This window comes from Sinocyclocheilus anshuiensis, unplaced genomic scaffold (genome assembly GCF_001515605.1).
Source record: "Sinocyclocheilus anshuiensis isolate Anshui unplaced genomic scaffold, SAMN03320099.WGS_v1.1 scaffold51, whole genome shotgun sequence".
NCBI classification, from domain to species: Eukaryota; Metazoa; Chordata; class Actinopteri; order Cypriniformes; family Cyprinidae; genus Sinocyclocheilus; species Sinocyclocheilus anshuiensis.
In genome coordinates, this window is record NW_015548296.1 from 1,053,377 (window position 1) to 1,069,702 (window position 16,326).

At 39.0% G+C, this 16,326-nt stretch overlaps 1 protein-coding gene across 1 annotated transcript in view; it reads right to left on the reverse strand.

The window, feature by feature from the left end:
- LOC107656011 (forkhead box protein P4-like) overlaps positions 1–16,326 on the reverse strand; it is a 130,506-nt gene that overhangs the window by 80,565 nt on the left and 33,615 nt on the right. Inside the window, 1 exon segment of the mRNA XM_016443660.1 lies at positions 7,724–7,901. Within this exon segment, the coding sequence (XP_016299146.1) occupies positions 7,724–7,891 (168 nt within the window). The 5' untranslated portion in view covers positions 7,892–7,901.

Here is a 16,326-nt window from a genome sequence, read left to right on the forward strand (position 1 = left end):
GCGAGGTTTTATAACCTGGAAGTCCAGTCCTTACGGGCCAGGATCCTTCTTGCTTGAAATGGCACGCGCTGCGTAAACAGACATGACAGAGAGCCCTTGGCCGTGCCGCGCCCAAGTTCTCTGGTATTGTTCACCTGTTAGCTCTCGACCCCTGGGTGTCGAAGTTACGGGTATACTCTGGAACGATTAACCAGTCCGGGTGTGACCTAGAAAGCTCAGCCCGCTTAGCCTTGGGTTATTGTTGACTTCTCTATAAGCATGGGTTGCTTATGGAAGTTATACCTTTAGTCGTTCCACTACATTAGCACGGCGTGATTGGACTGTTCCCATATGCGTCTTAAGCAAGACGCAGTACGAGTGAAGTATCGAAAGGGAACGTACTCGGTTACTAATGTAACCTCGGTTCCCTGAGATACGGGAACGAGTACTGCGTTGCTAGCCATGCTATGTAGCTGCACGACTCTGTCGTCGCTTCAGTCGAAGTAAACCTGAGAGTCCCGTGGCGAGCGCCCGCTTATATAGCCAGATGCCCCGCCCATTCTGGCGGGCTTTGGCGGGCTTCGTCACCATAGGCTCGTGAAGCTCCGCTGCCTAGCCATTGGTTCGTTTTTTGATACACTGCACGAACCTATGGCCGTGCAGTTTCACTGCGTGAATGAAAAAAGGCTTCAGTTCAGGAGAAAAAAGGCTTTTTCCCCATATGCGTCTTAAGCAAGACGCAGTACGAGTGAAGTATCGAAAGGGAACTGTTAATAAACATACTGTTTGTTAACAGTCTGTTTTACATCTCAACGTATCTCAGGGAACCGAGGTTACGTTAGTAACCGAGTACGTTTTCACTTCATAAACATGATTTTGCATTGATTTTATGATCAAATTCGATCATACGCGTGTTTTATAAATGAGGCCTGTGATCTTTAAAAATGTTACTAATTTATGAAAGTTTTGCCCATTTTATCGTCCACCTGGTAAAAGCCATATATCTGATTGCTTACATGAATGTCGCTCTCATCACTCACATAGCAGGACGAGATATACTCTGAAGAACTTGGAAAAACTTCAAGGGAAATTGGTTCTCTTGATACTAAACAGCATACTAGTAGCAAAAGGATGGGTGACAGGGTGCTTCAAGAGAGCTGGTCTGGACCCAACAATGTTTGTAACCTGCTACGCACCATTTGGGGCACATCTTATCTAAATGGTCGCTTTGAAGCGAAACCACAGGTCTACTGTATCCCTAAAGAGAGCGAGAGAGAGATAAGATCTCCCTATTAAAGAAACGAAGAGCAGCAGAGGGGACTGTTAGGGCCATTTCCCCCTGCCCAGGCTGCAGTAGCAGTAGACGGGCTGCGGAGTGGGACCATTTGAAGTGAAGAACACTCGAGGGATTGAAAAACAGAAAACCCTTGGTTGGATTCCTGGCTTTGTGCAACAAGAGGATGAAATTCTATAAGGACTCCACTAGTGTGCACTCTTGATTTTTTTTCCTCTACCTCTCCTGTCTTGCATTTTTTTCTACAAAGCAAAGGGTTTTGCTGGTCTTGGGGTTGTGAAGCAGACAAGGAACATTCCTCAAGGGGGCCCAGGCGCCCTTTCTTGACACATCTCAGTGTTGCACTTTCTTTCCCCCCTCCCTCCCTTGGTTCCCACTCTCCAACCACTTCAGCAGCCCCACTTTCCCCCATCGCTCGACTCATTCTCTGACTCGGCTACCTCATATCTGTCCGTACCCACCATCCCCTCCTCTCCCGAGATGCCTGCCTCCATTCCTCTGACTCAAACCCATCCCAGCGCTCTCTTTCGCCCCTTCGCCATCTCACCCTCCCTCTGCTCGCATTCTCCATCACTCTGCTGGGCTTCTATTTGTTTGGTAAAGACTGTTGAGTCTTTGACGGCTGTAGATGCCTGTGATTTCTCCCAGGCTCCCGAGGGGCCCAGGGAGAGAGTGCTTTGTGCTCTGACAACGTGGGCCTGCAAAGAGGTAGCTGGGACTGTTTTTCTGCTCCAACGCTTCTTGGCAGGGTGTTTAACCAGTATCGGTGCACTGTGCTGCTTCCAGGTGAAAGATTTGGGCTTGGAGGAAGAGACTACACTAGCCTAGACCATAAACAGAATCAACAGTGAAACAGAAGTGCGTTTACTTAGGTTGAGGTGATATTTTTTTAAATGCATTTCTAAATAAAATAAGTATGGCACAGCACAGTTCCTGAAGCTGGGATCCTTCACAAATCCCACAATATCCAAATGAACCGTTTTTGGAGCGGGATGTTTAAATAGTCACAACCCCTTCAATATTATAAAATAAATATATAACTTTAATTTTACCCTCCTGTCTGCTTCTCTATGACTATACATTTAATTTAACATATTAAAATTTAATGCAACAACCTTGTGAAGTACATCACGATACCTACATAATGACACTAGAGTACGACTTCACTTAAAGCTCGACATATGTCAATACATCGAAGAATCTACACAACATTTCCATGAAAGGGGCTTCTGAAAGTCTTGCTGAAACAAGTCATAATCTCTTTCAATCCCTTCCTCCATCTCTGCAGGGCTTTATAGTGACCTGGTCCATAAAAAAAGCTGTAAGAGATGAGGATATCGGAGCAAGACATTAAAACTTGATAAATTACTTTTTAGGAGGCTCTGCCATGATAACACTTTACTGCTTGCTTTGCCATTTTCAGAGCCTTCCTCATTAAAGTCATTTGGCTTCAAGGCCAAACTCTCCATTAATTTATAATCAAATGAGGGAACTTGATGATGAACTAATTCATTCATCAGATTCTTATGAACAATGGCCATCTGAGATGGAATAAAGGAGGCAGATTTCTATAGCGTTGCCACCCATATCAAAGGGTGCATTGCATCGCTTGCTGGCACAAAACTTACATCTCGTTTGAAGAAGAAAAAAGAGGAGGAGTGAAGAAATGAGAAGAACATTTGGGATATCTCAGTGGACAAAGGGGTTAGGGAATGTCATTCACTCAAACTGCATAAAAAAGTCGTGATTTCCATTCAGTCTAAAAAACAAACGTTGTGAAAAAACAAGTCACAAAGTCTAATTATTGTCAAGTGACTATAGAGGCTGAAAAATGAATAAAACATTTGAGCCAAATGTAAAATTTGCCACATTAAATAGTGACAGCAGATCAAACAGATGGCCTGGGGACTTTTTCAGAATGTTTTATTTTATTTTTGTCTGTAGAGCAACTCAAATAACACTGAAGTAAATGTATAAAACTGCTACTGGAAGATGAGCAGGTGTGTGGAGCCTCACTCCATAAGGCTCAAGGCCAAGGAGAAATAAAATACACCTACACATAAATGCTGGCACAGGCATGTACACATGCATTTATAGGCAAGTAACCACAATAAATATCCTTAAAGAGAGTGACTAGAGCATTTGTACCACTGAAGGCTCTGTGTGGCATATTTTGCATCTGAAGTGAAACTTCAGACCTGTTCTAGTCAGACTGTATGACAACTCAAATGGAATAACAAGCTGCTGCCAAAAATCCTGAAAAAACAAATATAACATCTATTTTTTTAAATAATATCTCAGTTTAACTTGTAATTTCTCATAAATGTGACTTAAGCCATAATTGTGAGATAAAATAGCAATTGTAACATTGTAAGATTTTTCAGGTCACAGTTACGCGAAATGCAGTTGTTATTTTGAATTGCAAATTACAAGAAATAAAGTTGCAATTATAAGAAAAGTCACTGACTATGAGAGCCTCTCAAAACAAATACAGCTCAATTGCAGTTTACAACTAGACAAAAGCTTTTTTTCTGACCTCAAAAAAGCCAACATTCTATGGCATAATTATCATATAGAGTTATAGTTAAGCTGTCAGCTTCTTGTAGACATATGAATTATGAAAACCGTGATGTAAAATGTCTTGAACATTACTTTTACAAGGAGCTACTGCTGCCACCAAAGACCAAAAGTATGGGCACGCAAGAGAGAAAGTGGAAAAGGAAAATAAAGAGGGACAGAGAGGAAGGAAGAGAAATAGAGAGACAGAGTGTGGCATCGAGGGCACGGCGGCCGTATGTTTGACATTGGAAATGGTTTAGAACAGAAGGAACTGGCAATTTCTCTCTCTAATTAAAGGCTTTGGCTCACATGACCATGTACAGGTGCACCAACACCAGACTGCAGAGCTGGGAAGAAAGGCCTCCTTGTGTGTGGTGAAGCCATGCTCGCTCAGCGGGAGTTTCCACACACACACATACTCACAGAGGATGCAGCCAAGGAGTGCAAACATTCACATTCATTACCTTCACTACAATTTCAAGCCCTTATTTCAAGTGACAGAAAAAACTATGCAAAGTAGTTGTTATTTTACAAGTTCTTTCCTTCTCTTTTCCTGTTCTGCTCATGAACTCTCTACTCTCCAAACAACTTCATTGGTTACTCGTGTCAATTTTTGAGCAACTCCAGTAGTCAGATTAATAAGAACCCATTTTTATATTCTTATGGAACTCCAGGAATTGCAAGATCTGACTGAAGGAGGCACAAAAAAAAATCACATTGGCAACAAATTGACTGAACATTACTGTTTTGAAAGACAAAATTTCACTTTTTCATTTACAATGACTAGATAATATATGGTTAAACTATTGAATCAAGACCTTAACCTTTTTTATTAAGATTTATACCATTTAGCTTTAGTTTTTCAATGAAGTATTTTTTTTTTAATTTGCATGAAATTGTGTGTGGGTCTTTTAGCCCTTTGATGCCTCAATTAATAATTTTATAAAATATAAATGATCATAAAATAGAATTGCTTTAAAATATGATATAAAAATATTTAATATAATATTTAAATATAATATTGTATTTTATACTATTTTACTATATATTGCTATATATTATAATTCATTTGTATAATAATATATAACTATAATTAAATAAAATATATAAAACAACTGTACAATTTTTATGAAAAAAATATCCTTACAACAGAAGACAGTGGTAAATATTCCAGTTACTCAGTGCTTCACTTTCACTATATAGTCAAACACAATGACTATATAAAGAGAACGGTCATAAAGAATTATGGGGAAGGGTCAAAGGTGATCGCCCACTGTGGTTTGGATGTAGCAACACACATGAATAGCATTTCTCACCAGCATCAGAGGGTTAATGAGGACAAATATTAGAGAACATCAGAGTCAAAGGCCTTTAGATTTACACAACAAATCAACCGGGAGAGGTAAATAATTTGGCTTAACAGATTCCTCTTTTAGTAATAGTTAATTAATATTACATTAAGACATAGGATCTGTTAACTAGGGGTGTCCCCGACTAAGGATTTTCATAGTCGAATCGGAATTTTCGAATCTTGCCGATATTCGACTGATAGTCGAATCATATGTTTTGGGGGCGGGGCAAAATACATTACCAAGAGTCAAGTCAGACATTCGACAGCCATAATTACTGACGTTAACACACAGGGAAAATGTGTAATGGATGCCTCGCAGATACAAACGGGGTAAATAATGTTTTATGTTTTGATTAATAGATAGTTAAAATTAAACGTCAGCGAAACCCTAAGAATTCACAATTTTTTTTTACAATAGTGCTCTAATTATAAGGTTATGTATATGACAGTAGTTATTAATGTTCTGCATTTCTGTTTTGAGCTGCGTGCGCTGAAGATGACCAGAAGCAGCAGGTTTTTAATTAGTGGGATTTAACTCATAATTTATCTCATATAGAATACGCTTTTTTATTTATACAACATAACGTTAATATTGCGATTTATAGGCTATCTGCACAAAATGCCCCGAATGCATGAACGTGTCTGTGCGGCTCTGAATGAACTCCTTTAGTGGACGCATTCTTCATGCAACAACGTGCAGAAACACAGCAACTAAACTCTAAAAATTCACAGCGTTTTATTATAATAGTGTTCTCATTATAACTGCACTTGAAGCTTTCATAAAATTAAAAATTAAACACCCAAAACAATACATGGCATCATCACAAAGACGAACTGTTTATACGTGAAATTCCGGAGGGTACATCGGATGGCATCACGTGGTGACGTAATGACGTGTGCCATTAATCGAACTATGTACTATAACATGTAAAACGGGAACATGAAAGGAATATTCTACAAGCAAATCATGTAAACACCATAATCATAATATTGGCTTATTTAAATAAGGTAAATAATTAGATTACTGATGTCCATGTAAACGTAGTCACTGATAACAAGGTTGAGGGGTCCTGTTACCCTCTGCATCTGTAATGCATTTAGGGAAGAGTGTGGACAGAAAAAAAAAAGAATTTCAGCCAAGAAAGTCCGGGAAGTGAGGAAATTCCAACTGACAAACTGGATATGGAAGACACTGATGCATAGGCCAAAGAGCAAAAACAGCACAAGCCTCTGCACGCTGACGTGTCACTGCATAAAACAGTCGCTTAGAGGATTATTGTGACTCAGGCTAGGCTGAGACTGCTGCTAGAACTGGACCTAAAGTGTGAGGATTTCAGCAGAGTCTGCATTATCTACAGGAACTATAGTTAGGAGTACACATAAAATCGCCAAGTGCAGTTCTGGAAGATCTCATGGAAATATGAAGCCTGAGGACTAGATTTGGTTAAAAGATTAGTTCACCCAAGAAAGTAATCTCTGACTCACTCTCATGTCATTCCAAACCTGTACAACTTACTTCCGCTGAACACAAATAGAGAAATTTTGGACTGTGTATCATTAGTGAGGCCCAATATTTCAGGTCTTCTGAAGCTATATAATAACTTTGAATGAGACACAGACTGCTACAAATGGGTAATTTATTCAGTGGAGATTCCGATCTGTGTGATTCACTAACAAATCAATTTGTGAACTGGATTACCTCATTCACTGAAAAGATCAGATGTATAAGAATGAATTGTTTGAGTTTTCAGACATACATTTAGTAAATAAAGAAAAGCAATTTTGTTGTCATTTTTCTGTCCAGATCTATTACTAAACACGTTATTCCTTTATACAATGACTTAAACACACCTCTAGTGTATAATCTGTATAATCACCTTTAATATCTAAATTAATCTAATTGTAAAATAATTATATAATATAATAGCAATAAAAAATGTACAAACCTCTAAATATGTGATGTTTGCAATAAATAAATAAATACATCAATAAAAAAATCGGTAAAACTTTATTTTAAGGTGTCCTTGTTACACGTCACATGTACTTACTATTACAATAACAATAAAATATGCATAATTACATGCAAGTAACCCTAAGACAAACCCTAATCCTAACCCTAACAATATAGTAAATACATGTAGTTAATTAATATTGCTCAGTACTTAAATGTATAATTACACTGTAACAAGGACACCTTAAAATAAAGTGTAACCAGAACAACTTAAGTCATACAGGCTGTGAATAAGTTATTTTCAACATTTCCATGTCGGGGTGAAATATGCCTTTAATATTTTACACTGTTCCCATTAAATGACTGAAAAATGACAAGCTGTAATACTATACACCACACAAATAAACTTTTTGAGATGTTGAAACCAATGCAATACAGTTTGGTTCGCATAGTTGGTTGTTTATAGTTTACGCAAGACGTGGAAATTGCACAAGAAACAACTAACAGCTAAACACACTTCCTGAAAGTCTGGGTAGAGGACTTGGGGTCTATTGCGCACACACACGCACACACGCACACACACACACACCTGCTGCTGTTGAAGGTGCAGTAAATCCACCGGGCTGATCTCCCCATTGGTGTCACCGTTGGACCCTCCCTCTCTTCCTCCGCCGTCTGATTGGCTGCTTAGACTGCTGACTCCATTTTGATTGGAGGGTGTGGTTCGAATGGTCTCAGTTGCTGATTCTACCATCATCACGTGGCACCTTAGGGAAAAATAGAAGATATTGATTGACCATCAAGCATTTTTGGAAGTCCTAGAAAGAATGTTAGAATCTACATAGGCAATGTGTTTTATCACAAAAGCAAATACACACTAACCAATAGCACAGATTCACAATCAACCCCATCAGAAAGTGTTTATATGCAGTAGAAATAGTGACACAGGTGTTAACCTTGATAAGAACATAGTAAACAAGCTGTGTGCCATACATCCATTTAGATATACCTAAAGAACCACCTGAGCCTCTGAACAGCCAATGGCAGCCAAGGACACAAACACGGAGGAAGGCGCAACAAAGGTCTGCCTGAAGAGATACTTGTGTCAAACCAAAATGGCATTGTGGCGTGAAAGAGTGCAGTGCTTTTCACTTTTACCAAAGGTTACAAAACAGTGCATCAGCTTTGATCGAAGGACATTTGTCGTTGACAGAAAGTGTTGATGCATCCACCAGCGTGACAAAGAAGCCCTTTCAATTAGAAAAGCTGTACTCAAAAGAAACACCAACCTCTCGTACACCTTATTATCAGCCGTACAAAAACACAAGCAAATTCAGGAATGCATTTACTGTCTTTAAGAGGTGACGAGAGTCCAAGAAGAAAGAAATAAGCCTTCAAATGAGTGAACGATTCAGTGAACCAGTGACTTATTGATGTGTGTAGTATTATTAGAAAAAGAATGAGTGCTCCTCATCTAAAAAAAGGAAATATGTCAATTGTGTTGTCATATTAATTTAAAAATACATTAAGCATGCAATTCACACATAAAATTACTTGAATACACCTCTTCTGTTTTGTTTTTTTAATGTGAGTTAACATAATAATTTATATATTAATATGCTTATTCATAAAGAAGAAAAAGCCAATAAAAGATCAAGATTCCTGAGAAGAAAATTAAGTAGTGATATATTAAATAGTTTGTCAAAGTTAGATCAGACTGTATAATATTATATTTTACAATCCCTAAAAAAGATATTTATTAAATTAACGATTTGTGTAAATGAATAAATCAAATGTTTTGTGTGTGTTTAAACATATTCAAATGTTTCTGGTAACACCACATGAAATTAATTTAAAAATAGTATAAACATTTTTCATAACTACATAATACAAACAGGAACACACAGAGTACATTTCTAAGAACCCGGCATGTGTGTTTTCATCTAGATTTTCACTACATTTTGCTTGCTTTATTTAACCTTGCCTTCTTATTTGTCATTGACGTGCTTATGAAAACCGTTAGATATTCACTTAAAAACAAATTTCAATGACATGAAGCCCAGCATTGCGATTGCATTGTGGGAATGGTATTATCTACACATGTAGTACGTGCCGTGCAGTAAAGCTCGCCACAACAACAGCTGAAGACACAGATAGAGAAGACTCTTTACCTGCTTCTACACCCAGATCTACATCAGGACGTTTTGGAAACTCAAGGGTGCTTTTATGGGTCCAGTAAGTTCACAGTAGGAATCACTTAAATGCACCTGGTTGAGGAGTTATATACTTCACCTAAAGCTGTCAACTGAGGCAGTCACGCGAAACTCGCATGACTGAAGAGGATGCAGGCATGTCTTGTATCATGGGGGGCGCAAACCAAAAATGTGGGTAGTTTTATTGTCTGTGGACTTGTGAGAAACTCTAAACCATGTGAGGTTAAGTTACATCCACCCAGACATGCAGGGGACAATACTAAAACCCAAAAAACTCTTCAGCTTCTTTTTCATCATATGCAAGAGTCTCAAGCTCTTTGAGATACGCAAGACTTGAAGGAACGAGCAGCTGCTGAGCGAGTGCATCACTGCCATATTAACCAGCCCGGGGTGTAAGCAAGCATGAAGCCTTGTCATATCCCGTAATGGGTGTATATTGCCGCTATAATGGAAGGTTGTAAATAAAGCAGCCCAATAAATCTGCACAGGGAACCTTTGATTATGGCTGTGAGACAGAAGTTTGCAGCGTCTTGTAATTGTTTTTGGCAAGCTCATCTAAGCCGCCACTGTCGAGGCTTGCTGCATCTTGTTTAGCCCCTGAAGCCCCCTCTAGCTGAACTTTGACCTGTGAGAACAGAGGAAGGTGCATTTTTCTTCTAAGGGGGAGTGAGGGATACAGAAAGGGTGGGCGTTCTTTTTCAGATCGAAGAGATAAAATGTGCATTTTGGGGGAGGGCGAGGTAAAAATAACAAAAAAAAGGCACGTTTGCCTTTTAATTGGGACGGAGGAGAAATGGGACCAAACTTGCCTTTGCTTCAGGGACAAAATCAACAAAAAAAGCTTGCAACAGATAAAACAAAAATCTCAGGACCAGCGTCTTCGCAACATGGTAACGCAATGCATTTATGTTCTAATATCAGCAGATTTTCTTTGGCACTTACAAGAAAGGGTGGAGGGGGTGGTGATTCATTCTCTATCCTGTTTCTGCAAGTACTGAGGCTGCAACAAGGGATCATGGGAACTTCTGTGACTACCTGTTAAAAGCTGTTTATATTGCTGAGAGTTGCTAAGGTAAGACAGCAATGAATTTTGATTCGGCTCCAGAAGTGCATTTTAGTAAAAAGTCAAAGCTTTGTAGTTCTGGTGATTTTTTTCCAGATGCGTATTAAAAAGGAAGTAACACAAAAACAAACAAGGTCAGGAAATAGAGAGATGGCGAAACAAGCCACAGTTTCTCTCACTCGTGACTAAATCCCATCCTCCCCGAAGCAAAGATCCTCCATTCCCTCCTTTCTCGTTCTCTCTATCCATCTACCCCCGAGGCAGCTGCAGTTCCGTTCCTGTGCTCAGGGTCGGAGTCGGCGGCTGGCACGGGAACAGAGGATTCAGAGAGAGCAGGGTTGAAAAGACGCCGTCTGAGCCAGGTAGGCCAAGGGGCGGAGGTCTCGTGGGTAAATCTCGTACAGGTGGGCCGTCACTTCACACCCTCTCAAAAAATAGCAAGCCCAGCGGGGACTAAAAGCTTCCAGGACTCCGACAGGGTCAGAGGTGAAAGGTAGATTGTCTTTTCCCAGCTCCCTTTTTTATTGTTTAGGGAACACCATTTACTGAAGACGTCAACACTGTAAACCGTAGACAAAGCATCAGGTGTTCCTGCCTACAGTTGTTTTTGCTTTTTCAAGCAATTAAAGCAGATGAGTCAATGGCATATGAAGAAGAAAAAAATCTAATTGAAAACAAGTACAGTTCTTGGAATGTACTCTATTTAAGCTTCATTTAATGACTTGTGTGGTCTAACCAATAGTAAAATGTAAAATATATATTTCCTTATACCTTAAATTCATACATATATACAGTGGGTACGGAAAGTATTCAGACCCCCTTAAATTTTTCACTCTTTGTTATATTGCAGCCATTTGCTAAAATCATTTAAGTTAATTTTTTTTCCTCATTAATGTACACATTAATTACTACTTTTTTTTGTAATTACTACATTTTAGGGATTCACACCACATTTAACAACCTGAATTAACAAAAAAACTAAATAAATTTTAATTATTAAATAATTAACTTAACATGTATACTGAATAACATTTAAATGTATTTTTGTAGATGTCTATCATAATTATTTCCAAAAAAGTATTTAAATATATTTTTCATGTTAACACAAAGTATTACTTCATGAAATATCACTACACCAACATGGCATTTTACCCCCTAAATTAAACCAAAAAAATTAAACTGAATACCATTGTGTATTTTTGTAGATGTAGATTATAATTATTATCTTTTTTAATAAATGAACTCAAGCTACACTTCTGCAGAAGAGTAAATCTGTAAACGTTCGAATGACGACAGGCTCAGCGGCTGAAGCTCAGATTCGTTGAAGTTGGAAGTGAATGTACCTCTGAACCAGTCTTTCATGGCCCGCTCGGCATGCTGAGAGCTTTGAAGAGGATTGAGGCTGTCGGATCCAGCTGGCTGATCCCAGATCAGCACATCTGCAACCCCAGACTGTGGATTGGACTCTGCGTTCCGGTCCGACTCCAAAACACAAGCCCCACTAATGCCCCCTGAATTCAGCACTTCCAGCCTGGATCATTACACCAGAGTGAAGATGGTAGACGGCCAGTGCCAGCTAACAGAATCAGTCTTTATTATTTCAGATGAAAATGAGTATATTTCAAATCCTTCACATAAAAGCTTATTACTGGCCTCTAAAACATTGAAAGCTCTATAACGGATAATTGACTGTGATACCTGAAATTTAATTTTACATGTTTTGCTTTTTTCCCTCTTGTTTGGGTCTCAGTGAAAGAAAATATGGCAAACATTAAACCAGCTAAAGAGTTTCTTTCACATTAAAAAGTTATGTTCAAGGAGCAATGTTTAAAATAATGCGAGGATTCAAGCTGTAATTAACTTGGCAATGTCGACAGACTGGTTTAAATTTGCAACTTCAGCTCTCCGGCACACACCAGAGTTCCATTTAACTACAAAGAGCATTACCCAGATCTAAAAAAATAAATAAAACGGGCTTAATAGAAGATGACAACTTTGAACAATATTTATAAAAATGGAATACCGCTTTATTCTGCCAGTCTTTTCCCACTTTTTTATCACTGACTCATTCATTTACTCCATCTTTCCTGTACTCTTCTTTATATAGGAACTTTTCAAGGCATATGCGGAACCGTTTCACGTTTTTTTCAGGGGCTGTTCGCTTTTTTGTCTTCCTTTGCACCTGTGGAAAAGCTCTTTCTGCACGTTACGCACACGCTAGCACACACAGACATCCTTCTCAGTAGTTTTTTTTTTTCTTTTCAGCAGCTTACCAGATTAATAACTCTTTATCATGTTAAGCCTTATACAGGTCTATTTATATAAGTCCTACAAAGGCTGTTTCTAGAGTCTTGCATCAGCTCACAGGAATGCTCTTATTAATAAAACAAAGAAGGAGCCAACATGATTAGTGGAGACAGCCACAGTTGTGCCAGCACATCTCACGTCTTCTCCCTTAGGCTACCGAAACAACAGTCCCGCAGAGAAGCAAATGCTTCTACATCAACTAAAAGGCTGGGCCCAGGGGAAGTCTGTCACTGTCTGCCATGATGACAGATAGCAGGAAGACCCAGAGCTGAGAGAGAGCGTGAGAGTGAGAGAGATGTAATGAGCAGGGTACCTAAAGTAAGTCACCACAAGAAAGGGTCCGAAACAAATAAGTGTTCCTGATAGAATAATAAAGGAAAGCCTGAATTGCTGGGTGTCTCTTAGCAGTTTTAACCTTGGCCCAGCATCGGCCACTTCAAAGACATCAACTACCCGCTCCTCCCGGGGGGCACGGTGCACTGGAATATCCTGACAGTAAAGAAGAGACCTTCGTTTGAAGACTGCTTAGCCAAGCACTTATGCACTCCCTTTTTATGAGCCAAGCCATTCTCCACTCCACTCCAGAGCGGTTTCCCTCCGTGGAAGTGGCACACTGCTCCACTTGGCATTATGACAGAATCCCTTCACGTTGCCACCCACTTATACACTCACTCACCCCAGGCCTTTAAATTCATCATGAAATGGCATCCACGACCCATTTTACTGACGTAATGTGACATTTTGAAGTGAAACAAGATATTCCATGAGAAAAAATGGTTGACATTTATTTATTTGTTCTTTTTTTTTTTTACTTGGATTCTTTTTTATGATTATTATTATTATTCTATTCATCAGTAATTGACTGGGTCATAAAAAATGGGCAGTATGTACCAAAACAAGGTACAAAATCTCATGACAAAATGTTACAATTTCATAAAAACTCATACAATGTGATCCGAAAGAAAATGTACACTTTATAATAAAAACTGCAATCCTAACTAGAGTTATCATCAACTAAAACTAAAATGATTCAAATATTTGTTAATTGATATAAAGTTTAAAAAACTAAATTAAATATGAATATTAGATTAGATTAGACAAAAATATGAAATGTTGTCATGGCATCTAACTGAAATAATTAAGTTGAAGGACTAAAATTACTAACTGAAAATTAATAAAAACTGAAACTGAAATAAAAATAAACCTAAATAGTAATATTTAGAAAATAAGAAAAAAAACGAATAGAGAACAAAATAGCTCTATAAAAGTACTTACAATTAAAACTGCACCAATTCCAAATGATTATATGAATTCACACAAATTTGTCAATAATTTGCTAAAATGCATAAAAATGAATTTGTAAATTTAGCTAAAAAGAAAGTTGTAAAGCCAAAAGTTTTTCTTAATTCCGTAATAACATGCATGAAACTAAATTATGTATAATAGGAACGTGGAAGTTTTTTCATGTTGGCTTTTAAATTAACCAATGTTACAGTACATCCAGTTGAAGCACTATTACTGTCAGTTCACCTACCCAAAGAGAAACACACAAATGTGAGTTATTTTAATAATATTGATTGTTTTATTCTAATGCTAAAGCTCTAGACTGATTCAACATAGTTAACTGGAATCAATCCCAGGTAAAGGACACCAATTGTCCCTTGGGCAAAATAATTCACCCCAGCTTACTCAGTTGCTCCAATTAGATCCCTGCAATTAGTGTATTGCAGTCTCCTTGGATAAAACACATTTCTTCTAAATACTAGGTAATCAGATACCTACAAAGTCCTTGTAAACTCATAATTGCTCTGTAGAGATTATAATTTTTTGTATTTTCTTTTCAAATCCCAGATCTTGATGAAAGACGGTGCTTTTGTACAGCAGATAAGCTACAGATCCATTTGAACTCAACAGCCACCTCTGGTGATCACATGGAACAGTTCCAGCCAGTGCAAGTGGGATAGATGGATTTTACCTGCTCACATCTCGGACTCAAAGTCGAATTAACATCTAAGAAATATATCCGTGTGCATGTGCCTTTCCACCATGCTGATTTAAAGAGCACCAAAGGTAAACATTCGGAATGGGTGCTGTTTTATTGCAGACTTGACTGCTTTTACTGTCACAACCGAACCCCCTCGCTCCTATTACTAAAGCTTAGGACCACCAATGTCCAAAAATAACCAATTCATTTCCCCATGGCACAGGCTGAGACAAGGGGCACAGAGAAAATGGGAGCGTGGAAAAAGAAAATGGAATGAACGGAATGATCTGCGTTCACGGGACTAATGACACAACTTTGATCTTCTGATCATTTTCAGCGGGTTTCAGAGCTGGTGTCCTAATTTCAAACTTGGGAGGGGGCGGGGAGGGATCTAAACTATGGCAGACAACAATTAAGGAACTGCTTACCCGCCGACTGTCAGAAAAATCAGAGGCACTTAAAGGACAATTCAATTATCAAGGACATTCCGATATGAAAGTAAAAAAGTAAGAAAGATTCTCACGGGGGAAAGAAAATGAGGCCAAATAAAACAGAGGAGACAATCAGAGAAAATGTGCATGGGGGAGGCAAGATATGCATTCATATGATATCTAATGTACCATATGGCCATCTGATGTGTTCTTGCGGTGACGCGCACCTGATGCAGAAGGAGGCAAAGTCCTGTTTGCAGAGCCCATAAAGATTAGCTTCAATCAGGTGGGTTCATTGCAATAGGTAAACACCACAGCATTCCCAACCGATGAGATCGCTCCCGTGTGTGTGTGTGTGTGTGTGAGACCAGGGCAAACATTTACTCCCCCTGACACCACCACCCTCTGCCTTTTTCCCCTTTGGCCCAAAGTAAGTGATTTTCCAGTCTGCACTTGATGGTTAAGAGACTGGAGATTTCTATACGAGGAATCCTCTCCATCAGACGCACAGATCATGGCAAATATTTGGAATAGGTGCTGGGATTTCACAAATGGCACATTTGTCAGCCATTGAATGCACACAGATTCATCCACTAAGAGATCAACTTACAGATAGCCAGATGATTACAGATGATTTTAACTACTTAATTTGACAGACAGACAGACAGACAGACAGACAGACAGACAGACAGACAAGAAAGAAAGAAAGAAAAAAAAGGTGGAGGTCAGCAGGGGCTTGTGGGTTGTGTTAATAGCTGGTGGTTATTATCCAGTGATCATCAAGATGAATAAAGCCATTTCTCATGTCCTGTAATGGTTTAAGAGGCTAATGATGGGGCAAGGGCAGTCTCAAGACTGCATGAGGTACTAATGCCCAAATTGTATTTAACATGGTGGAACAGAGGTGGAACTTTATAGCTTTGAGGAGCAAGCAATCCAACAACTGCCTAAATGCACCCAGATGCAAAACCTGCTTTATGAACATGACCTTCATATGCAAGATAAAGTTCCCCTTCAGGAACTCGAGCTGCGTCGAAGTCGCTTTGGGAACGCCCTTGCGTGACCGCGTTCTGAAGCACGTGTCAAATCAGTCCAATGGAGTAGCGAGATGTCACGAGCGGGGTGACGTAAGCACCAGAAAGTATAAAAGCGCATCCGGCAGAGCGCAAACCAGCTTCTGCTCTTCAGTAGCGC